This window comes from Pimephales promelas, chromosome 14 (assembly GCF_988280905.1).
Source record: "Pimephales promelas chromosome 14, fPimPro1.hap1.1, whole genome shotgun sequence".
Lineage (NCBI taxonomy): Eukaryota > Metazoa > Chordata > Actinopteri > Cypriniformes > Leuciscidae > Pimephales > Pimephales promelas.
The window spans coordinates 14,326,805-14,352,747 of NC_142782.1; the positions used below are offsets into that span (position 1 = coordinate 14,326,805).

General features: G+C 36.5%; 1 protein-coding gene across 2 annotated transcripts; it reads right to left on the reverse strand.

The window, feature by feature from the left end:
* Positions 1 to 391: 391 nt before the first annotated feature.
* Positions 392 to 25,752, reverse strand: olfml2a (olfactomedin-like 2A). 2 transcript variants are annotated; one of them, XM_089119460.1, is made up of 8 exons: positions 25,678 to 25,752; positions 9,160 to 9,423; positions 7,867 to 7,974; positions 7,604 to 7,783; positions 6,305 to 6,572; positions 4,745 to 4,996; positions 3,314 to 3,499; positions 392 to 1,950 (listed from the first exon to the last, which is right to left on the reverse strand). In XM_089119460.1, exons 1-8 carry the CDS (start codon positions 25,735 to 25,737, stop codon positions 1,346 to 1,348), a joined length of 1,923 nt encoding a protein of 640 aa, XP_088975586.1. In that variant the 5' UTR covers positions 25,738 to 25,752; the 3' UTR covers positions 392 to 1,345. The 2 variants fall into 2 exon arrangements, with proteins under 2 accessions (XP_088975586.1, XP_039519416.2); XM_039663482.2 differs by lacking the exon at positions 25,678 to 25,752 and adding an exon at positions 24,082 to 24,389 and having other exon boundaries at positions 393 to 1,950.
* Between the last annotated feature and the right edge of the window lie 191 nt (positions 25,753 to 25,943).

The window sequence follows — 25,943 nt, forward strand, 5'->3', positions numbered from 1 at the left end:
ACCATTTTTCTCTCCTTTTTATAACACATTTTAATTTACTCGCCGATAACATGCAATTGAGAGTCAAAAATCATTCAGTTTGTGCTTAAATATTATTTTCATAATAAGTTCTGCTAAAGTGTACTGCTTTTTCACAGGGCTAAAAGGAACAAAAATATCCATAAATCTAAATATCTTACTGTACACTCTGACCTAAAGTTATTCCCCACTATGTTTTCAATTATATGTTGCAACATTTTTAAAATGTCAGACATGTGGAGATGGGGAATTGTAGTGCAAGTGACAATGATTTATTGTATTTGAATCATGTATGGTTGCATACTGTATTACATACTACATGGTGAAGTGCAAAATGCATAACATCACATTGTGTGTTATCAAATACAAACAAAGCAACTGATTTTAGAAAGTTTATTTGAACTATTTTACACAAAATGTGAAATTTTATGCAACATACAAAACATTGTAACTCATCCAGGAGTAATCATAAGTAACCACTTATGTTGAGTGACTACAATCTTAAATATCTGGGAGGATAAATCTGAGGTTTATAATATGAATATTGTACCACAACGTGTTCTTGAACATATTTACAATGAGAATTTAATATTTTACAAAATTAATAGCTAAAATAATAAAATTTACATAACATTTAACATCCCCCCCCCCAACAAAAATTTAAAGGAATAGTGCACTTTAAAATGAAAATTCTGTCATCATTTACTCACCCTCAAGTTGTTTCAAACCTGTATGAATTTCTTTCTTATGCTAAACACAAAAGATATTTTGAAGGTGACTTCCATGGTAGGAAAAAAAACTATGAAATTCAATGTTCTCCATCAACTGTTAGGTTACTGACATTCTTCAAAATATCTTATTATGTGTTCAGCAGAAGAAAGAAATTCATACAGGTTTGAAACAACTTGAGGGTGAGTAAATGACATTTTCATTTTGAAGTGAACTATTCCTTTAAATTATATTAGACAGTTAAAGGATATTACAACACATTTCACAAATCTTGAATGTAACAATAAACATTATGGCATAAAGCTGTGTAAAACCATTCAGGTTACACTTTATAATTGTTCAGTATCCTTAACTGTACCCTTATTTACAGTGGTAAAGATTTTGGGGACTGATAATGAACTACACATGCAAGTCCTTAAACTCTTAAGTTGAAGAATTATTCCCAATATATTTCCAAATAACGTCGACTCACTTTAATACCTCATCTTGATCATAATACCAATAAAGAAAACATTGTTCTCCTATAAATGGTGTATTTCCCTAGTCACCAGGCCCAATTACAAAGATGCCCACCATGTCAGGTTTTGGACCCAGAACTTCATTGGCCAACAAAGTGAACATTGTAGGTCAGCTGATGGCCATTGTCCCATGCATACAGCACTTTATCTTTGGGATTGTAGTCCACTTGGGTCACAAAGGCGTACTCATTTGTGAAGGGCAAACGTGGAGCGGCCTCCGTGTTCGTGTGCGTATCGTAGGCGTACAAAATCTCGCCCTCTTTCTGGTTGTAGACGTCAATGGCGTACAGCACGCCACACACGATGAAGCAGTTTCCGTACGAGTTGCGCTTCAGCCCAGTCCTCCATGTCGTCTCCTTCTTCATGGAGAGGTCGCTTGGGTCCAGCTTGCTGATGACGATGACTTCGTGTTGCGAGTAGTCGTAATCCAGCGCCGGGTAGATCACCCAGAGGCCACTCTCGTCTACGGCGAAATCGATGTCTGAATGGCCTCGCCATTTCCAGGGAGTGGTGTCCTCGTAGACCGCATCATGAAGCTGAGTCCAAGCTGCCACGTAGCGCATGCGCAAGTCATATTTGATGATGTTTTTGGTGAAGGCTCTGTTATAATAGAAGGCACCGTTGTAGACCACATGACCAGTTCCTATCCAGTTGTAGGGAAGCTTGTAGAGGTTACTCCAGCGACCTATTGAATATGATACAATTTGTTTTTAGTTAAGTCAAGTCAAGTCAAGTCAAATATATTTATATAGCACTTTTCACAATACAGATTGTATCAAAGCTGCTTCACAGTATCAATCAAGACAACATCACAGTGTTTGTCTATTCATGAAAAAAGACAATCAAGATTGGTAGAGCTGATCAATGGTATGATGGGTCATTTAATTTGAATATCCCCAATGATTCATGATGGCCAATGATTCATTGAATATCCCAAATGATTCATGATGGCCTTTATTGTGTATAGTTACACAATAAAGGCCATCATGAATATTCTCATCAGCGTTTAACTCGAATCATCATCGGGGAATTTACTGCCTGCATTGTTTTAACACCCAATTCTCGAGAAATTATACAAATCAGAACTAAAGTTTTCGCTGAATGCCATTTTTCATAGTGCGATTCTCCATGTAGCAGGCCAGATTTTTGAGGACTCCCAACACTGCAATACTGTCCAGAATTGGCTCTCAAAAATGCCATGGTCTTGTTATATGTCTGGTTTTAGCACTCTTCTCCATGATTGAATCATTATTTCATTAAATTATTGCTGCCATGATAAAAAAAAAAAGTATGATTTAAAGCAGCACAATGCAGGATTTTCGTTTTTGTCAAACTGTGACCCCTAGAGTCGCTGTGGAGTACTTGTACTGTCGTAAATAGCATTCACGCAGAGATGACGCCCTATTGGCAGCTGGAGCATACATCAACGGCGCCGCCATATTGCGGAGGGCAACGTTCCCATACCTCTCATTACGAGATTTGAGAAAAAATGCCTGTTTGGTGTGCTGCTTGGAGCTGTACAAGTCACCACACAACTAAAAACAGGTTTCGAGGAATTATCTTTCACAAACAAGACATGAACATTATAATTAGTAATAGTAACGTACGTAGTACACACCACGTACAAACCACTGAAATCGGTTGATGAATGTAAACGTTATTATTGTTTTTATCCAGGAAAACTGCAGCTCACCCGTTTACTTGTTTGTTCACACAGCACAGTCTTGCCCTCCGCAAAATGGCGGACGCGTTGACGTATCTCAGCAACGTTCCAAAGCGGCCAATAGGGTGTCTATGTATTTATTATGTCTATGCCTCGAACACCACATGTATACGGCACCAGGTTATTCCTGTTTGATGCCCATTTTAGCAGATCTTTCTTGCCGTAATGCAATTCGTTACATCGCGAGAGGTGATATCACCTCGTGATGCTGCGGCCGGCGGCTATTTTATTGCACATAATTAGCAAACGAAACTACTGCATACTACCATGGAAAATGTGCACAGTTGATTCATGAATTTACCTTTCTTTGTTTTTGACTTTTTACCTTGTTTAAAGTTCTCTAGGTTGCGGAACTCCACCAGGTTATTGCCGTAGTAGTAGTTCGTAACATAGATCTTGTTGTCTTTGGCCACTGGGTCTTTCATCCAGGCTCCTTCATTCCGTCCATAACTGTGATGCTTCTCTGGAATCTCCACTGAAGCAAGGGTGCCCTCACAGTCTAGAGATTTACCTATTCAAATAACAATACATAATGTTCCATTTTACACATATCCAATGAAAATCCAATGAGTGTGTGATTGGTATGTATACAGTATATATCTATATTGTGGCAAGCAAGTGTTGTAGTCGAGACCAGCTCACTCGAGTCCGAGTCGAAACCGACCCCAAAGAGAGTCGAGTCCGAGACGAGACCAGAGAGGTTGGATAACCTAAGGTTGGGTCTCAAACCAGACTTAAAAGATATCTTCAAGAATATGTAAAATATTTGGTGGTAACAACTAACAATAAAATTGGTACCATACTCAAACAGTAAACCAAATATACCATGGAATCATGTACACTGTAATGGTAACAAGGCCAAGCTAATTTTATTATAATTATGACTTACAATTATTACAATCAATAAGTGCTCTTTCACATAACATTACTACACACGAATTCTGTGCCTCTTATATGCAAACCGAATTATGGATGATAAGGCAGACATTTTTGATACATAATTTCCACATCAAATCTGACCTGGGTCCTGCGGCATTTGCGTGCCGCGAACGTTGTAGTCTCAAGTAATGCGCAGTTGTGCACAAGAAAGTCAGCAATCATTGGACGTTTCAATCAAACAACAATTTAAAGAAATATTAACATACAGTAATAATCATGACATATTTTGAATGGGACTCGAGTGGACACGGGAATAAGTCAAAGTCCTGATATGTTGGGCAGTGGAGGAATGTCAATATGTTCGAGTACAAGTCAATTCTGTGTCAAAATGCACATGAGTCATTAAAATATGGTCTCGAGTCTGAGTCTCGAGTACACAACACTGGTGGCAAGCACCCTGAGCACTCGTCAGTATTGTCATGGAAATGGCGTGGATCCAGTTGCCAGGAGGCAGAGTCAGGGAATGAGAGCCACCTGAGAGCCAGGAAAAGGGGATATAAGCACAACAGAAAGAAGCTTAGGGGAGACGAGATCTCCCAAGTCAAGACTAATGCTTTCTCTGGTTCTTTTCTCCTGTAGACTCCAGTGATCGTGAAGGAACCCAGGTTGCAATTCACCAGCAAGTTGTCACACTTTCACTTCTGCATTAAAGCCCCAGCTTTCCTTTCTCTTGGAGCACTTGCACTCATTCCAATCTTTTGTCACTCTGGGTGTTATTTACCCACACATCGAGTCTGGTCCTCTTTTCTCCAGCCACAATATATATATACACTGTATGTATGTGTGTTTTGTCTGTATTGTCAGGCGAAATAAATACCTGCTTTGTGCAAATGTGTCTTTCCTCCACTGCCCATTGGTTTCTCGGGAGCTGGTGTTGACAGGGTTGAATTCATGATTGGCACTTCCCTGGTGGTTGTTGCTAGTGTGGTGCTTGTTGTTGTCACAGCAACAAGCGTAGTGGTGGTTGTTATTGGCTGTACAGTCGATGTTATTTCAGAGTCTTCCAAGACTAGCTCGGAGCCCCTTTTGTCCTCGGTTTGGTGGCCAGTGTGGGTTTTGGCTGGGTTTTCTGAAAAGAGCAGTAAGAGAAAGACAGGGAGGGTTTGAAAGGAACATTACAACTCTTGGCCTAAAGTTTTACCCCAAGCATTTCAGATTCCTCACATCAAAAGAATTATTAATGAGATGTTGGACTCGAAGAAACTTCCTGCATTGTAACCCATCTCTTCCTGCAATGCTTGGATTCGACATTCCTACACTGAATCCATTTCATCTCATGCCATGTACAACAGATCTCCGTAAGACAATGTCAGTGGAGACACCCTAAGCTGAGCTTTCTCTTCCTGCACTGTGGGACTGTCTGGAACATTAAACATATGGACATGCGCGCAGGAGAGAGTACATCAGATATGAATACACACACCATCACTGCCATCTGTCATTCAAGGACACAGGGCCATTACTGTAATAGTTTAGGACACCTCAATACACTTTTTTATTATTTTCACTTCCCTTCATGTCATGTTTAGACAGCAATGTAAATGATTTCATCCCAGAGGAAAGTTAGTGGTGATACTGCTGATGAAATAAAGAAATACACACCAGCCTTTCAATAAAATAAGTTTGTTGCCGCCTCTCAAGAGATGGATTTAAAGAGATAGTTCACCCAAAAGTTGTTCCAAACCTGTATGAGTTTCTTTCTTCTGCTGAACACAAAAGAAGACATGAGTAATCAAGCAGTTGATGGACCCTATGGGAGTCAATGGGGTCCATCAACTCTTTGGTTACAGACATTCTTTAAAATATCTTCTTAGGTGTTCAGCAGAAGAGTAAACGATGGCAGACATTTCATTTTTGGGTGAACTAACCCTTTTAAAATGAGAGCAAAACTAATAAAAAACACTATTCTGTAGATTTCATGTCCAGATTCATGAAAAGGAAACCCCTTTTCCTAACCATATGCTATTCTGGTGTTCACAATTACGACGGTGTTTTAACAAGGAATACAACATAAGTGGAAAGGGTTTTTGGAGGAATTTTTACAGCGAATATGTCAGAGATCCAGTCTTACGAGACGTTTGTGGAATATAAACAATAAAATGTTTCTCTCAACTTTCTGCTTGTAATGTTTTATGTGCAAAAAGGTACAGGTGCAAACAACTATCCTAAAACTCAGCCAAGCAGTACATATGGGGGAAACAAAATAGGTTGCTTGTTGGTCCAATCAAAACATCCCATCCTCATGTTTCTACGATGCGTTTTACCCATTTTATCACCCACAGTAAAGCCAGTTGCGTTGGGCTCTGGTAGATCTATACCGAGGTGGCTTTCAGGACACATTAATTGAACACAGATGTGATGTGCATGGTCTCCATACCTCTCTCTCCTCTCCCTGCTGAATGTGATTCTGAGTCCTCTGTCCTGGACGATTTGTAGTATGTGATCCCTCTGATGACTCCCGTCTGGTGGACTAAGGTCTTGGTTTTGGAGGTGGGGTCTGGCTTTGCAAGTTTTGATGCTTTGGCAGGAGCCTCTTTCTTGGGCTTGACAGGTTTCTCTTTAGGCTGTTTGGGTGGAGGTTTGACAGCTGGGGGTTTCTTGTTGGGTGGTTTTATGACCTCCTTGGACTTTTTACTTTCTGTGCCCTGGAATCATAAAGTTTTGAATTACAAGGCTGATCTTTGTGCGTGATTGTGCGTGTGTGCTTTTGTGTTGGAGAAACCACGGGGGCAAGATTTATCTAAGTGCATGGTCTAAAGCACACAGCGCAAGTGCACTTAAGGTACGAAAAATGGTCGGCACACCTGGCGCATGGTCTAAAAGGGTTGTCACTATTCTCTTAATTGAGTAATGGGTGTGTTTTAATTGTAATGTAGGCTACAATAAACCAATCAGATTCTCAACTCCCATTCCCTTTAAAAGCCAGTAGTGCTCGCGCAATGGCGTATTTGCTATTTACATGGCGGAATTTGCAAGTGGAAAAACTGAACTCTTCTCTAGCGAGGAAACGGATCCCAGACAGCAAACTGACATTGAATCAACGTGGAAATGACGTCTCTCATGACATCGAAACAACGTTGATTTTGCTCATCGAATTAACGTTGAACCAACGTCAGACGCGGCATTCTTCAAAGCTAAATGAAAATCGAAAATTGGTTTGCTTTCATAACATTGAAACAACATTGATTTCAAGTTGATTTTCCGTTAGTTTTGAAAGAATGACGCGTCTGACGTTGGTTCAACGTTAATTCAATGAGCAAAACAATGTCAGATCAACGTTGTTTCGATGTCATGTTTCTACGTTGATTCAATGTCAGTTTGCTATATGGATATGCTGGGATATGCTAATGCGCAAGGTTAAAGCACACAAGCACACCATCTACGGGACAAAGTGTACGCGTATTCTGGACCCACCTATTGGCACATATTACTAACGAACTCTATAAATAACAAAAAAATAAAACATGGCGCAGTCTATTTCAGTTGCCTCAGAACAGCAACGCGCCAACAATGCACCTGAACACACCTCGTTTTCAGACCAGCAAATGCATTTGCTATTTAAACAACGTGGCGCAGGACGTGAAAATGATAACTGTGTCGGGCTGAAACTAGCAAAAAAACACTTGCGTCACACGCCTAGCGCCACATAATTGTATGATAGGCCAACATGTGTTACCTGTGCTTTGCTGTCAGAGGCTGCATCTTTCTGCAACAGCTGCAGTCCCAGGCTGGAGATTTCTTTCTTGATGCTCACCATGATGTCAGAGTAGTTCTCGTAGCGCTTTAGCTGATTAGACAGATTCACTACACTGTCTCTCACAAAGTCATTTTCCCTGGTAAGGTTTGTCTTTATGGTCTATGAAGAGATCATCAAAACAGTGTCATACTTCTGGAAATTTCCTTGAAGCTTAAAGCTTTCACATACAATCTGATGGTTACCTCTTCTAATGTGTTCATCTGAGACACAACTTTGTTCATGTAGGCATGGACCTTCATTAGATCCATACTGTACAACGTTCCTTCCAGCAGATCCACCATGGAATGGAGCTAAACACAAACAGGATAATAAATAATGTTTAAGCCAAAATAATATTCGACATGAATGAAACCATGTCGGCATGGCTCTTGGACACTGCTCTTTTGAGCATTGTGGACAGCATCTCCATCATGGTGCTGATTACCACAGAAAAATCATTTGGACTTTCAGTTAGGAAAAACAAACTAATTCTGTCAATGTGTTTTTTGTTGTTGTCAACCAGCAACAATTTGTTAATTTAATTTGACATTGTTTTTTTTTTTTTGTTTTTTTTGAGGGGCCAATATTATTTTTTTTCTGTTGTAACCAACAGCATCTGTGCCATGCTTTCCGTTAACAAAATAATTTTGACTCCCAGTAGAGAGTTTTTTTTGTGTTTGGCACCTCTTGATGAATATGGTACAAATTCAGGCCTAAATATCTAAAACAATGTCAAATTAAGGGCTGAACAGTTTTATAAAATACCAAATTAAGGCCTAAACACCTTAAAATGGCAGATTAATGTCTGAATATCTTTTAAAATACCAAAATAAGGCCTAAACATCTTTAAAAATGCAAAATTAAGGCCTTTAAATTTAAAAAAAAGAAGAAGAAGCTTAATTAAGGACTGAATATTTTAAAAACAAAATCAAAGTCAGGTTTACATCTTCAAAAATGAGCATTTATAAAAATAAAAAAAAATAATAAAAAAATTATGGCCTCAAAATCTTAAAAAAGTCAGGCATGGGAAAAAAAAAATGGGGAATGAAAAGAAGTAAACCTTCATAAAAAGTTGATGACCAACCTTGGGAAAGCCAGGAAAGTCTCTTTTATTTAAATTTGGTTTATTTTGCCTTTTTTTTTTTTTTTTTGCTATGCTGTTAGTAAAATGTGTCTAAATAAAAAGTGTTTACTTTAAAACATTACTTTTTGGTTCATAACTGATTAATTTAAATTCAAACGATCCAAATCCCCATATGTAGCCTACTTTAGTTTGGTAGCTATAGTGCAACTTAACTTTTTTGTTTGTTTGTTTAGATTAGAATGAAAAATCAAGTCATATATCAAAATCGTTCCCTTTCGAAGGGAACTCAACAATACGTCGAATGACGCAATGGGGAACGCCTCATTGCGTCTTTCGACGTATTGTCTCGTTCCCTGTTCTCAGGGAACATAGGTTACAGTCCTGAGACCTGAGACCTTTTTTTTTTTTTTACCTTGAGTAGTTCAGGAGCTTGTTTCCTGAGTTTTTCTGTTCTCCATTCATTCTCACAGGGGTTGAGTGAGGATGGAGGAGCCGTGCAAGAACATTTACAGTCCGAGCCTGAGCTCACCGTCTCCACAGTGTAAAAATCATCCACTCGCAAGCTTCCGTCTCGGAGCCTCGTGCACGCCTCAATACTCAGTGGCCGCATCACACACTTACAGCGGCAGTCTGAACCCTCAGATATCATCCGGACCGGCTCCGGCTCACCAAAAATCTGACAGAGATAGACAATGTGAGAAAGTCAAACCTCAAAGAAATATAAAACACATTCACAAATTAGACCTCACTTCCATTCGAAAGTTTAGAGTTGGTAAGATTTTTTCAATGTTTTTGAAAGAAGTCTCTTATGTTACCAAGGCTGAAGTAAAACAGGTCATATTGTGAAATAATACTACAAATAACTGTTTTCCATTTGAATATATTTTCACATTTAATTTATTTCTGAGATGGCAAATCTTAATTTTCAGCATCATTATTCCAGTTTTCATTGTCACATGATCCTTCAGAAATCATGATTTGCTGCTTAAGAAACATTTATTATCAACTCAAGGATTCTTGATAAATAGAAAGTTCAAAAACGTATATAAAATATGGAATAATTCTTATCATATCCAGCCTAGACATGAAGATCAACATAAATCCTTCAAGAGTTAGAAGAAAACAAGAAGTTTAACCCTTTCACGCCGTCTTTAATCATCAGATTCAAGTCTTTCTGCACTTTTAACAGACCTTGACTGTCGGCTTAAACCCTGATGCTCTGGAAGTGATCAGCCGTTACACTCTGGCCTGTGAGGAACCCACAGCAGTGAAACTTTACCAGGACCTATAACACATGCCCACAATTTCAACTCCCTACCAGACCTTCATAAACACATAGGACTACTTTTATTTGATGGATCGGTGCCATTTTACATAGCCTATACATTTAAAGTCTTATCTGAAGTTCCAAGTTACACAAAACACAAACAAATCTATCTACATTTTATGAATCAAGACTTTGGAGAAGATACAGAAAACCACTATTTTCTCTCTCACGCACACATCTGTTGTCAGTTAGCGCTTTAGCTTTTACCATGGCACTGGCTTTGAAGACAGCCTGGGGCTTGAGATTCCCATAAATTCTGCACAGTGATGGGACCTGAGTGGATTTGCACCTTCTCCCATAAACAACTTGTTTTTAAACCACACATCCTGCAGCACCTCACAGTTTGACAGAACTTCTCTCATTTCTCAATAACAGCCTTGCATGACATCCAGTGAGATACATGCGAATATAATTTACAGAGTATGTATTAGTGCCATAAAGCAATAATTGGAATGATACGAAGCATCATGAAAGCCATGTGTTGTTGAATATGGAGGTTGTCCATATATGGTGCTGTGCTCTCGGAGACGTCGGACACATGCACTTTTTGCCTTTGTTATACCTGCCTGATGCCGGCAGCACTAATAAATCCAGCTTCATGAACAGTAGCAGTAAAAGCGAAAGAAATATGTGAAGCCACAGGGGAAGAAACCACAGAACGGACAAACGCGCAATGACGGCATACGATTAAGGAAGAAGTAAATGATGCGCAGATGTGCTGGGTTTTTTTTTTCAAGCTGCCAAAACAACCTGCTGCTGTTGAGTATGTACTGAAGACAGGGTTGTAGGAATGATCTGAAAAGTTACAAAACCTTATTTCCTTGGCTAATGAATATAATGCTCTGATTGACAGAAGCTCTGCTTTGTCTTAAAGGGACAGCCCACCCAAACATGAAGCATTTACTCACCCTCATGTTGTTTCAAACCTCTATGGGTTTCTTTCTTCAGTGGAAGTCAATGGGGTCCAAAATTGGATTGGAACAACATAAAGCTGAGAAAACAGAATTATAATTTTTGAGTGAACTTTCTCTTTAAGTTCCAAGTTCCCGGTTGTTCCAAAGCTGAATGGATTTCTTTTTTCTTTGGAACACAGACTGTGATTTTCTGAAGAATGCTTCAACTGTTTATGTGTATCCAGTTGAAGTCAATGGGGTCCAAAATTGGTTTGGAATGACATAAGAGTGAGTAAATGATGACAGAATTATCTCTTAAAGAACTTTCTCTTTAAGATCACCGTAGTCTCGATGACTGGTTTATTACATCAGTGCATCAGAAACGTTCTATTATGGTTGACATTAATATGTAAAGACAGTATGACCCTGCATAAAAGCTAAAACTCTATAACCTACTGTATTTGATTGACATCGGGCTCTGCCTCCATCTTGGCCCTTTTGCTCTCTGACGGTTTGCCCAAAGAGCTCGGGCCTGTCGTCTATCTGTACTGAGATTTAGAGGTCTCTATAAATGCCCAGCCATTGCACATGTGGAACTGCTTACAGACAGTGAAATATTTCAGCCTTTCCGAAATTCTTCATTATAAGATCCGCTCTGTCTTTGAGAATCCATTTGTCTGATCTCACAACTGCCACGTAGTCAGGTATAATGGGTCTAAAGGCTCAGCGGGGTAAAATTAACATTTTTTTTCTCTCTCAAAACAATAAATAGCAACAGAAGACACGACAGACCTAAACACCTGTTTGTTGTTATGTGCAGTAACATTGTCCTGATCCACAAGGTCATCATATGCAATGTTTGAAGTTTTTTTTTAAAGGAAATTTAAACATTCTATCATTTAAGCTTATGAGAATCGCTTATAACCTACATTTTTGAGACAAAAGCTTGAAGATTTTGTGTGTGAGTAAAGTGAGTAAATAAAAAAACTGCTACATTATTTGCTGACATGTTTTTTGTTGTTGTACATATTTAAGAATTAAAATGAAAATAAATTAACAAACAAATACATAAAAATGCTATATCAATAGCATACGATGACACATTTTGTGGCCGTATCACTATCACCTCTATATCTACCAACTCTTTCACTATAGGTTCTTTAGGGACTTTTACCCCAAGCTGCCTTTATTTTACAATTCAAATCAAACGTTTATTAAAGGGGCCATGACATAAGAAATCGCGCAAGTTGCACTTTAGGCGTAAGTAGAGTGTGTATGGCCATTTGGACATATATTGCCAATATTCAATACAAAATTAAATGTATATCTTTAAATAATCATTTACATCAGAACCAGGAAAAAAAAAAAAAAAAAACATCTGCCAGATGATTAAATGTAGTTATTACAATTTAAAGCAAATTGTTCATATTATGGGCAGGGAATCCCAGTACTATAGCCTTAAAATATATTTGCAGTTGCTGGTTAATTACCTAGACTGACAGATCAAAAGTCTTATAGTCCAAGTCCTTGTGGAGACTTTAATCATGTAGTTCCATGACAACCACACAATAATGCACAGAGGGTGCCACGCAGAAACTGAGCCGTCAGCTTGAGGAGGAAGGATTTAATAAAAGCTGTGCTGTTCTTTTGTGTAAGCTCAGACTGATAGGGGACATTAAAAAGATTTAATCTGACAGTAATTTGCCCAACTTCTCAAAAACACATTTTATCCTCTGTTGAAATTACCAGAATGGCTAAACGAGTTAATTAGGTGAAAAGTCCAGCAACACTTGCAAACATACTCTCTCTCTCACACACACACACACACACAGTGTATAAGGCCTAGATGGCTTTGACAATAAGAGCCCTTGTTAACTGGAATGAAAGAGTGTGTTATGGTCATTTTGGTGTATGCATCGGGCATCACGGCATACTCGGTTCTTTGTGGGCTCTATAGCTTCCCATTCATTCTCTAATACATACACACATGTATTATACACTGCCCAGCCAAAAAATGTCGCTGTTTGGATTTAAATAGACAAATGCTTAAGAGTCTATGATTGGATCATTATTGCAGTCATTATGTTTCGAGTATGTTATACAGTATGTGTGACAAAAGTTCTTCTACCCCTAATTGATGGAGTGTGTCGCTTTTCATTTCTTAAACAACCATGTAGGAAGACACATCATGACCATATTTCCGGATGACAATGTCAAGATTCATCAGGCTCAAATTGTGAAAGAATGGTTGGGAGGGAGCATGAAGAATCATTTTCACACATGAATTGTGACTATGCAAACTTATTTCCGCCGCAGTATAAAACATTTTAATGGATAACTGTGACTTTTATCTCACAATTGCGAGTTTACATCTCGCAATTCTGACTTTATTTCTCAGAATTTCGAGATATAAAGTCAGAATTACGTGATATAAATCGCAATTGTATGTTATAAAGTCAGAATTGGGAGATATAAACTCAATCACGTGTTATAAAGTCAGAATTGCGAGATATAACGTCTCAAACGCGTGTTATTAAGTCAGAATTGCATGATATAACGTCTCAATCGCGTGTTATAAAGTCAGAATTGTGAGATATAAATTGTCACATGTTATAAAGTCAGAATTGCGAGATATAACGTCTCAATCACGTGTTATAAAGTCAGAATTGGGAGATATAAACTCAATCACGTGTTATAAAGTCAGAATTGCGAGATATAACGTCTCAATCGCGTGTTATAAAGTCAGAATTGTGAGATATAAATTGTCGCATGTTATAAAGTCAGAATTGCGAGATATAACGTCTCAATCACGTGTTATAAAGTCAGAATTGCGAGATATAACGTCTCAATCGCGTGTTATAAAGTCAGAATTGTGAGATATAAATTGTCGCATGTTATAAAGTCAGAATTGCGAGATATAACGTCTCAATCACGTGTTATAAAGTCAGAATTGCGAGATATATGTGTTTTAAAGTCAGAATTGCGGGATATAAACTCAATCACGTGTTATAAAGTCAGAATTGCATGATATAAACTCAATCGCGTTTTATAAAGTCAGAATTGCGGGATATAAACTCAATCGTGTGTTATAAAGTCAGAATTGCGAGATATAAACTGCCGCATGTTATAAAGTCAGAATTGCATGATATAATGTCTCAATCACGTGTAAAGTCAGAATTGCGAGATATAAACTCAATCGCGTGTTATAAAGTCAGAATTGCGAGATATAAACTCAATCGTGTGTTATAAAGTCAGAATTGCGAGATATAAACTCAATCACGTGTTATAAAGTCAGAATTGCGAGATATAAACTCAATCGTGTGTTATAAAGTCAGAATTGCGGGATATAACGTCTCAATCGTGTGTTATAAAGTCAGAATTGCGAGATATAAACTAAATCGCGTGTTATAAAGTCAGAATTGCGGGATATAAACTCAATCACGTGTTATAAAGTCAGAATTGCGAGATATAAACTCAATCGTGTGTTATAAAGTCAGAATTGCGAGATACAAACTGTCGCGTGTTATAAAGTCAGAATTGCGAGATATAAAGTGAAAAAAGTGAGTTAATACAATGAAGTAGATTAATTTAACCATCAAAAACTCAAAATAATAAGTTAGCTCAACTAAATAAATTATTATAAAGTTGATTTGACAAAAGAAAATATGTTGTGATAAATCTTGAAAATATTTTTTACAGTGTACTATGGAAGTCAATGAGACCAGAAACTCTCTGGTTACTGATATTCTTCTAAATACCAGAAAATCGACTGAATGGATTCGAAAATGGTAAAACCCAAATTTGTAACTCTGGGGGAGTTGTAAAATGAGCCTATTTCCAAAAAAAGTGGAGTATCCCTTTAAATTCATTGAAAGTCTTTGGGATGTGCTTGACTCTTGCATTGTCGAAACATATAACATGCTAGAGACATAATAATTACTGTACTAATAATCAAATCATAGACTCTTAAGCCTTTTTTTTTTGCCTATTTAAATCCAAACTTTTTTGTGAAATTACGCATGGTTATACATTTAAGCTGTATTTCAATAGAATTATTTTTTTAAGGATTTTTGTCATTATTTTACTTCCATATAAATGAACCACCAAATGAACTGTCCAGTAAGTGCACATTACAATGGGGTCTTTACCACACAGATTTAGGTCTAATCAATTAAACAAACAGCATTCCAACAGTTCCAGGTCATGCAAACAAACACATTTGTTATCTGAACCTGCTACACTGACATTTGGTCTAACTGTACCAGTGTACCTCAGTCTGACCAAACAGGGAATGGGCTGCTGTCTTGAGATAAGATAGTTGTTTTTCCAAAAATACTTGGCAGGAACAGTTGTCAACATTGGCCGCTTTCCTGAAAAAGCCTCTTAACCTAATAACCCCATGCCTGAAGTAGTTCAGGTTATGAGTATGATCTCTGCTTCAATGAGGTGCTGTCAATGGCCGGCTCGTCTTCTCCCTTTAATCTAGTGCTTTGAAACATCAATAAAGCAAGCTTATGGCTAGAATTCAAAATGATCCCACACTTAAAAAAACACGTGGAACAGTCTAGAGCTTTCTGAAATTTCAAAGATACATTTCTTTGATGTGCACCAGGGTCACGGTTCATATCAAGTGTGCCTTCATTATTCTGCTAAAAAAATGAGATACAAAAAAAAAAAATAACAATTATGAAAATCAGCATCAGCCATGTGTTCAGAAATTATTCTAACATGCTGATTTGCTGCTCAATCATTTTTTTAAAATTTATTTATTAATATCAATGCTGAAACAGTGGTGCTGCTTAATATATTTTTGTGGAAACCATGATTTTTTTTTTCATGATTCCTTTATAGAATTTAAAATAATTTATTTGAAACATAAATCTTCTTTACTTCTGACCCATTTTATCAATTCTTAATTTCTTTTTTTATCACTCCATTCCAACAGGACACTCACAGACACACACACATGCCATTAGGACAGACGTGTCAATTAGCCCCAAACTAGCTTAGTGAGCACTTGTTGGTTTTGGGGACACACAGCTACATTCCAGATGAGTGTGTTTATGTGTCACAGCTCTCTCTGAACCTCAAACTCTTCATGCTCTCAGCACAGCCAAGAGATGCGAGACGTTCTGGCTGAAAAAGTCAAACAGATGGTTCATGCTTAACAGAATCAGACTCTGCATATCAGATCCGGTGATTTCATTCAGTGCTATCTGATTTTAACACAAGCTTTTTTTCATTTTTGCACATCAAACGGATGATAATGATATCAGTGTTTGCATATTTTTTTTCATTGTTTTAAGGTTTTAGTACATGTAATCATTGCATGTTTGTGAAAAGAAGTACAATTTAGCATGATTTTAAAAAGAGTACTTTTTATGGCAAGAAAAGAATGTATACATGTGCGAATGGAATGTACACTTAATTATTAAATACGTAGGTAATTACAATTAAATAAAAATGTATTATAGTTTAAATTTATATTAAATTTAATTATTTGAACTCAAGTGTTTTTGAGTACAAATCTTTAATTTCATAATTTCTCCCATTGTTTTTGGTGAAAGTGTCCTGCTGAATGTATAATGATATTATGGTAAACTAATAAGCATTTTTGGTGAACTAATATAGATTTTAATGTAATATCTGTTGAAATGTCATGTTTTTTAAATATATTTGTAATTGGACTTTTGTAATGATGTATTATAAAATATTTTACATGTGCTTTACTATGGTGAACACATCAAAATAAGTGTACTTCTTTAAAGCACAACACATGCTATCTTACAAATATATATATATATATATATAAGGTTTTTAAGTAGTGCACATTTAATACAATTAAGGTCGCTTCTTTTTCACAAGGGTTTATCTGCCTCTCTCCTAATTTCAAGATATCAAAACTTAATTTGAGGATAAAAGCATTGCATTGATACAATAAAAGCCATGAGTTACAGTGATTTTACCACAGGCACCAGGTGTTCTTAGACAGGAGGCAAAGTTTTTTAGCTCTTCTTTACGACAGCAACAGCATTGTCCCCCAAATGGAACCCTAAGATCTTTCTCTGAGCATCGAGTGCGAATAATGGTCATAAAAGGGGCGCTCGCGAGAACCATTCTGAAACCCAAAATGACACTACTCTATAGTCTTGTGGACTTAACAAATACACACACAGAGATCTATAATAAAGGCTAGATGTCTCACGACGGAGTCTTTATCGTCATCACCGGCGGCCATCTTGTCACAGGCAAGCTGGTACGGTACCTGATGTAAGATGAGTGATCAGAATGAACACAAATACTTTTATCTCGTTGAAATCTTGATGGATTTGCAATTATCATAAGTGTGGAGTATCATAAATACACATCTGATGTTTATAAAAAAACAAAACATTTGGAAATCATTAGAAAATTGAGCAAGTTATGGTTACTTAATAAGTACATGCACTATTAAAACACAATGTTACGAGTGAGCGAGGTGCCTGTGACAAGATGGCCGCCAGGTGCAGACGTCGACCTCCATTGGTCAGCAGTGTGGACAAGACATGTAACATATCTATGGATACACGCATGCGGCGTCCATTGTAAGTCCACAAGACCACAAGTGCACTTGAGTGCCATTTGGGACAGGGCCAATTAAATAAAAATCACCAATGGTTCAATAAAGTGTAACCAGCATAACCAGCATTTTTGCCAAGTAATATATGACGTGTTTCCATCTAGTGTAACCCCTCTGGACCTACTTGCCCTGCTCAGAGCGGGACTCAGACCGGCGTCTCCAGCATGGAAGCCAGGCACGCTAACAAGGACACTAAATACCGTAGTGTCAAGCATCAAAAGCTAGTGCGACTCTTGAGATCAGATGAGTGATGTTGACCCGTAGAAAGTGTTATCCGCACTAGAAAAGTGTTATACACCAATTATTGAGGCACTTAACGATTACGTAATTTGTGCATTAAAACGTCACTATTGTTTGGTATCAACAATGCTAACACTTCCTATTTGATTTGTTATGATTTGATTTGATTTGTAAGACTTTTGTTTATCATGCATCTGAGCATGATCACTAGTTTTTTAAAGTGAATTGAGGAAATTTCAATGGAGCAATGTTTCAGTGAACTTCTGACACACCAATGGTTCATTATTCTAATGCTGTTTATGTAGTGTTTATGTTGTTTTTGGTTTCCAGGTAACTTGCCACATTAAAATAGAATGTGCATTGGCTTTGAACACGGCTTATCCAATCAGAATTTAGAGTCAGAACTATCTATTCTATAGAGTGGAACCAGCACGATCTCATGAAAGTGCGTATCTATCCTACAAATTTCATTTCTTGTGCTATTTACAGTATACGCCAAAAATGTTTTTTGCGTTTATACGCACTGTAAATCTCTTGGGTAGGATTAGGGGTGTGGAGCATGTGTTCACGCCAAAAAGTGTGTATCATATGCATGCGAAAATTATGTAGCCTATCATTCACATACATGCAAAAACTATTTTTGCCGTATAAATGGCCAACTTTTTCAGCGGCGGTATTTCCAGAAGTTTTTTTTTTTCATTCATTACTCCCATTGGATTAAAAAGTCTTTATTAAAGCATTATAAGCCATGAACCAATAAAATCAGCCGAGGTGAATCACAACACTACAAACTTTGCTTTGAAGCTGATGTTAAACACAATTATTTTAAAAAATAAGTTTAAATAATGCGAACTGACAGCTTCAACAGAAGCAAATATCATTGATTAACAACCCTGTCTTTATTAAAGGTTTATAAGATATCGTAAAAAAAAATGAAATAAATTAATCCCAATGGAGAAAATGACTGGACTTTTTATTTCCAAACTCAATCTGTTCAAAACAAACATCAAAAAACTACAGTCGTTTGTTGATTTAACAGAGAGTGCAGAAAGCACTTGAAAATGAATGTCGAGAAACCCAAATGTTTTACGCAAATATGCTGCAAATAGCCCAGGTTCATGTTGGCAAATAAACATTAACCAAACATCATCTGCTGTGGCAAGCCATGAGTTATAATAGTGCTGGATGGTCAGGAGCTGCCAATAGAAGGGCCACCAAAGGTCCAGGTCTTGCTCACCACACAACCGATGTATTTCCTGTTCATTCACTAAACACACCGAGGTCAAAGATCAACTCTTATGTAAAGGTCTATATAAAAGAATATTGGCATTGTTGCAGCATGTTGAGGCTCAGTGTCTGGTCTGGATAAAAATATGACAGCCCTTCAGCTATGATGGCCATCATTACCGTGACGGCTCGGTAAAAGATGTGACGCATTAAATGGGACACAGATGTTCCCGGTTACTCCTAGTTTAAATCTTGTGGTAGAAGTGTTACGACAGTTTCATAAACAGGAACTGCTTGAGTCTTTGATTGGCATTGTGTGAGGTAACGTCCCAAGAAACTACAACCGATAGACTTTCTCTTCCTCTGTTCTGTTTTAGCATCAACCACATCATTCTTCTTCCCTCCATCTTTGTTTCTCTGTGCATCATTTTCAAGATCAGTCTTCATTTTGGGAATATTGTGCTAATGATAGTATATTTTATGTTTAATGTTAAATAGTATGTATTTTATTTTAAACCTGCCATGACTAATCTACTCAAGTGTCTCCAAAATATCTTGTTTTTAATGCCAATGGCATTAAGCTTTTTTGCCTGTAATTAATAGTTTATTTTAAATGTTTTTGAAATATATATAATTAATAACAATTCATTTAAAATGTTATAAATGCTTATATATATAGACATTTCACAAGATGTAAACAACACTGGTCCAGAAGCACTTCCTGTTTCAGTTTTTTAACACTACATAAAAGCTGGGATAAAATACAACCAACAGAACATTTAAAACTGAATCAAAAAAGTTAAACAAACATCTTTAAGATGTTTTCTTTACATGTTCCAAACTGAAACAGGAAGTGCTTCTGGACCAGTGTTGTTTACATCTTGTGAAATGGTCTATATATATATATATATATATATATATATATATATATATTTAATCATAATTTTTAATCATATTTATCCAACCCCCCCCCCCCACACACACACACACACACATATATATATATATATATATATATATATATATATATATATATATATATGAAGAGTTCAGATGCAAAAGCCTCTAAATGACATTTGAAATTTTCTTCTTTAATGATGATTTTTATCAAACTTGTATATTTAAGTTCAGTAATTTCACTTAAATGGCAATGATAATTACCTATTAATTGTTATTTAAGTGAAATTAATGAAATAAAATATACAAGTTTGATAAAAATCATCATTAAAGAAGAAAATTTCAAATGGCATTTAGAGGCTTTTGCATCTGAACTCTTCATATATAGACCTTATTCAGGGCAGCGCCATGACAGGTATGAAAGTGAGGCTGTGAGGGATAGACTTACCGTGTTTCCAATGGCATCCGCTGTAAAAAGCTGAATAAAGCGGCTAGATTACTTACAATTTTCTACAGCTTACATTGTCGGGAGTTTTTTGTCAACTGACATTTCTTAGAAAGATATTTTTCCACTGTTTCATGAGCAGAACAATCCGAAAACACACTAAATAACAGTACAGCCCATTGAAGAGATGTCTATCCCTCACAGCCTCGCTTTCATTCTCATTAAAAATCAAAGATGGCGCTGCGGTGAATAAGGCGTATTATTAATCATAATTGAGATGTGTAATTCTCCAGTATAATTGTACTATTAATTACAATTATAATATTTATTAACATTAAAAAGCTTTTATTTTTATTTTGTTTTTGTTTTAAATTTGCCTTTAATTAAAAATAAATTACCCTAATTGTTGCATTTGTCATTTTGATTGTTATTATTATTTTTAAAATATATTTTTGTTTAGCTTTAATTTTTTTTTCAGTTTTATTAATTTTCGGACTTCAACTTCTTTATTTCATTTGTTTTATATATATATATATATATATATATATATATATATATATATATATATATATAGCCTATATATATATTCATTATATTTCATTTCAGGTTGGTTTATTTTAATAGCCAAGTTTTAGTTTTAGTTCACAAAAACAACACTTAAGACACTTTTTGCTTGATTTTTACATCAAATAATTTATTCCATCAAACATGTTCTTGAAAATGCTACAAAAGTTCAGCGACCCTCTATATAGGCGACAGATAAATGTCTAAAGAGCAAACACATTCTCTTGACCCTTTGGTTTGAGCTTTTTTTAACATGCAGGTTTGTTGTTTTTACAAAATTTTCAGCTAATTATCCCACATTAGTAACAGGTTTTTGTTATCACAGCCCTGCTGCCAATGCTGTTTTAACCTGCTCACCTTTTCACACATTTAACCAACAACAAAGACGTTTAAAAAAAAAGTTTGCACATAACACAATTAGTTAGGGTTACTGAGTTGGTGACTATCATTTACAATGAGTCAAGACCTCTCTCTCTCACACACACACAGATACACACACACACCCAGTCATAAGAGGGTAGGGCACGTTTCTGTGGGACCGACAGGGCTGTTCTTAAGTGCTACAGCTGTGTAAGCAGACATATATTGTTTTTAACCCCAGCAGAACTCGACTCCAATTACCATGCTAGGCACCAAGCCCAAAACACACTCACACACCCTATCAGGGTCAGTTTTAAAACAAATGTCGTGGTTTTCTGAGGAAATGACGGCTGTGCTGTCTGTCCAAAAACTTGTTGAGGGACATCTGTCTGTGGTTGCAATCGCAGCCTCAGTTGCACAGTTAACACAGCTGAGGTTTGATACACTGACTCATCTGAGCCTAAAACAGGCACAAAAATAAAATAATAACACATTAGGGAGCTTTGGTAGGGAGTTAAGCTACTTCAAAACTCAGTATGGTGTTTTGCAGGTGCACTGTGCATTAAATCTATCACAGCAAGCTGCATTGCGGTCAGTTCTCACAGTTTTAGCCTAAAAGGCCTGGAATGGATTTAGAGTGAGGTCAGGGGTCTAAAATGCCAATTAATTGATATTGCTATGCCATCTCAAGGATTAAACACTGGAATGTTCAGGCAGTGCCAGGAGTAATTTAGGCCAAGGCATATGTGCCAAAATATGTTGCCTGTATGCCGCTTTGGGAGGGGAGGTTGTGTGAGAAAGCATATTTGTTAAGTGTTGTTTGAGTTATCCTGAATGATCTGTCTGTCAAACTTGACTGTGGAAACCTCCCTTCTCCCATATGGGCTTTTATGTCCAGTTGCACCACTTTACATAGTCTGGAACGCCGTGAACACGGACCAGTCGAGTGATGCAAATCCCAGTGCTGTTGAAGTAAACATCAGCATTCCTGGAAACCCGCTTGGCCAATCAAATTCAAGGACTGGAGTCTGGAACTGACTAGTGTATCTTTTGTCACTAGAACGATTATTTAACTATAGGCCCGGTTTCACAGACAGAGCTTAGATTAAGCCAGGATTAGGCTTTAGTTCAATTAGGGCATTTAAAGGAGTAGTTCACTTTTAAACAAAAAAAACTTATTCTGATAATTTACTCATCCCCATGTCATCCAAGATGTCCATGTCTTTCTTTCTTCAGTCGAAAAGAAATTAAGGTTTTTGATGAAAACATTCCAGGATTTTTAATGCACTTTAATGGGAACCAAACGGTTCAAGGTCCAAAAGACAGTTTCAGTGCAAACTACAGGGGCAGTTTAGCCCTGCAAGGGGCTTTAAACGATTCCAGACGGTGAATAAGGGTCTTATCAAGCAAATGATAGGTCATTTAAAAAAACGAAAAAAAAAAAAACGAATCATTTTGAGTCATTTGGTTCATTCAATGAATGAAATGAATGAATGGACTCGGAAAAAGATTTAGTTTCGCTTGATAAGACCTTTATTCATCGTTCAACTGTTCTTTGAACAGTTTGCACTGAAAGTGTCTTTTGGACCTTGAACCGTTTGGTTACCAGTAAAGTGCATTATATGGAGAAAAATCCTGGAATGTTTTCATTAAAAACCTTAATTTCTTTTCGACTGAAGAAAGAAAGACATGGACATCTTGAATGACATGGGGGTGAGCAAACATCAGCTAAAGTCTTTAAAAAGTGAACTACTCCTTTAAGAAAGCTTTTATAAACGTTAGAAAGGTGTGCATCTTGAGAAAAAAACAAAGGCAACTGACATTTAAGATTTAAGATCATTGAAAGTTAAAACAGATCAAATATGCATTTAGTCTCAAAAAGGTACACTTTTTGTACCTAAAGGGTGCACATTGGTACCTTCATGGTACATATTTGTACAATTATGGTACCAATATGCACCCTTTAGGTACAAAAGTGTACCTTTTTGAAAAGGTACCGCCCCAGTGACAACTTTTGTACCTTTTTTTCTGACAGTATACGACTAGATTTAAGCCTTGTTGAAACCGGGGCATAATATAATATAATGTATTATAATATAATATAAGCCCACCGTTCATAAGCCCACCGTTCATCAGTTTAGGGTTGGGGTTGGTAATTGTTTTTCTCTTCTGCTCACAAAGGCTGCATTAAATTGATCAAAAATAGGCCTACAGTAAAACAGCAATATTGTGAACTATTATTATATAGCCCTATATAAAACTTACTAACAGACTTCAAACTTTTGAACGGTGTGTATAATGACTTAATACAGATTTCATGTTCCTTCAGAATCCTTAAATCAGGTTAACATACATTTGACCTCGTGGAATTCCACGTTTCATTAACGGTGATTACAGGACTCGTAATTTCACAATCCCCAGATGAACTTCCATTTCCATTTCAAAGTCTCACGAATGCTAACAGGCACTCCCATGATCCAGTACTATTGCAAAATGAACAAAATGCTGTCTGCTCTTCATAATTTGGCTGGAGTCTTCAACTCTGCCAAAAACACCATGCGCAACAAACGAATGGCATGCCAATATTAAAGACAAACAAATCTAGTAATCAGATGATAAATGCACTTGTCAAGTAGGAAACGAGAGCATACACTAATAATCATGTTTATTACAAAAGCGTGTTAAGCAAGCTGTGCGTAATCTGTGCGTAAAATGTAGCTTTATTTGTTGTTCAAAATAAAACGAAATGAAAAGCATCTTACCTTATTCATAGCTCTTGCATCTCTGGCCAAAAGAAGCATAAATGTTAAAATACTTGCGTAGATCCACATTTTTCATTAACTAACCCAAGTCCCCTTTTAAATGCACACCTTCCACCTGATGATATGATTTGGCGTTTCTGAAAGCACCTGTATCCTCAGCCTGGAATTATGAGCCTAGATCCGCTAGAACACAGGTTTACGGCTCCATGATTACAGGTCGGTGCCATGCAGAGTTGTGTATGTTGTGACGCGCAACTTCAGTGTAAGCAGCAGCTCGAGCTCGAGCCACGCAGCGCAGATCTGTGATGAACGCGCGCACACACCCACCCACCATCATCCTCATCTCGGACACGCTGTCTGTGCCACTGCCAATGCAAAGAGGGGAACCACTGGCACTACTTCTGTGCCAAGAGGACATTTGTGTTTTGAGCATATTTGTAAATGTCCAAGGACATTTAAAAGTCACCACTGACCACTATAATTATATTTCTATAATCAAAAGAAGCGTAAGTTGCCTTCGTGGTTGATGCTAGATACAAAACCTCTATTTTTTATGTTTCATGTTGTTCTTATTAATAATAATCGTATCGATATTATTAATGTTAGTATTATATAGTTTATATTTTCAGTGACAAATGAGCAACGTAAAGCTTTCAGGTTAAGTTTTCGCTGTTGTCTAGCGCCCTCTTTCGGTCAATAATGATTATTAAAAAAAAAGAAGATCGATCTCGTGTGTGCTTAAAATAGGGTGTGAAATGTGAATAAAGAGTTTTAATGTGCCAGACATGCTAGAAGTGTTATGGTGCTTTAACTACAATGCATTAACTAACATTATCTGATGAATACATTTTATTATATGTTTATTACTCTTTGTTAAGTTATTACAAATAGTTAATAAAATAGCTAATAAAAATGCAACTGTATTATTTCTTCATTATGTCCATTAATAGGCTACTAATAGATACAACGTTTGATTTTAGTAATCTGTTTATGTTGTAATTAACAAAGATTAATAAATGCTAGAAGTAGGCCTATGAGCTATTTTTCATTAGGCTAACTAATGTTAACAAATGCCACATTGTAAAGTGCTAACACTTTATTTGTCAGGTTCTGGTTACATGTTACATGTGGCCTAGTTACTGTATAATAACTATAAATAATGCATAATTATATAACTAAATCTAAACCAAACACTCAGAGTAAGTAGCCGCAGTTAATTATTATTTCTCACACTTAAATGTAAAATTACACTGTAACACGTGCAGTCACCTTAATAAAATGTAACTGTTAAGTGTTAATAAGAAAAGCATAGGCTATTTTCTTTCAAAAAAAAAAAAATCTACTTAATCAAAATAAAATGTCAAATACCTTAATAAAATATCACTAAATACAATAAATGTGAAATTAATATTTAAAATTTACATTTAATTTACATAATATATCAGCATATGTGCATTAAATCAATATGATTAAGAACTGCTTTGAAATATCAGCCTGGTTTTTGAATAGGCCCAAACTTTCTCTTGAAAAAAAATGTTATTTAAAGGGATCGTTCACCCAAAATGAAGATTTTTTTTTTTAGTTGCTTATACTCACCCTCAAGTTGTTCCAAACATGCATGCGTTTCTTTCTTCTGTTGAACACAAAAGAAGACATTTATAAATATCCCTCATATCACCAATTGACTCCATAATAGGAACGAAATATTAGGAAGCTATTCTTAAAAAAAAAGTCTTCGTGAACTATCCCTTTAAGATAAAACGACGACGAGGCCTAACTACAAAAAAAAAAAAAAAAAAAAAAAAAACTCTAATATATTTTTTTTTCTGTTTTAACTGTAGTAATATCTTTAGAAGAACAGT

Bases quoted from the DNA above. Each gene is read 5' to 3' on its own strand.
- olfml2a (XM_039663482.2), bottom strand. From the start codon at position 24,150: ATGTGGATCTACGCAAGTATTTTAACATTTATGCTTCTTTTGGCCAGA. The intron at 7,975-9,159 runs GTAAAAAAAAAA...GTTTGTGTTTAG, and splicing joins AAGCTCCTGAACTACTCAAG to CTCCATTCCATGGTGGATCT. The intron at 4,997-6,304 runs GTATGGAGACCA...TGCTCTTTTCAG, and splicing joins AGCAGGGAGAGGAGAGAGAG to AAAACCCAGCCAAAACCCAC.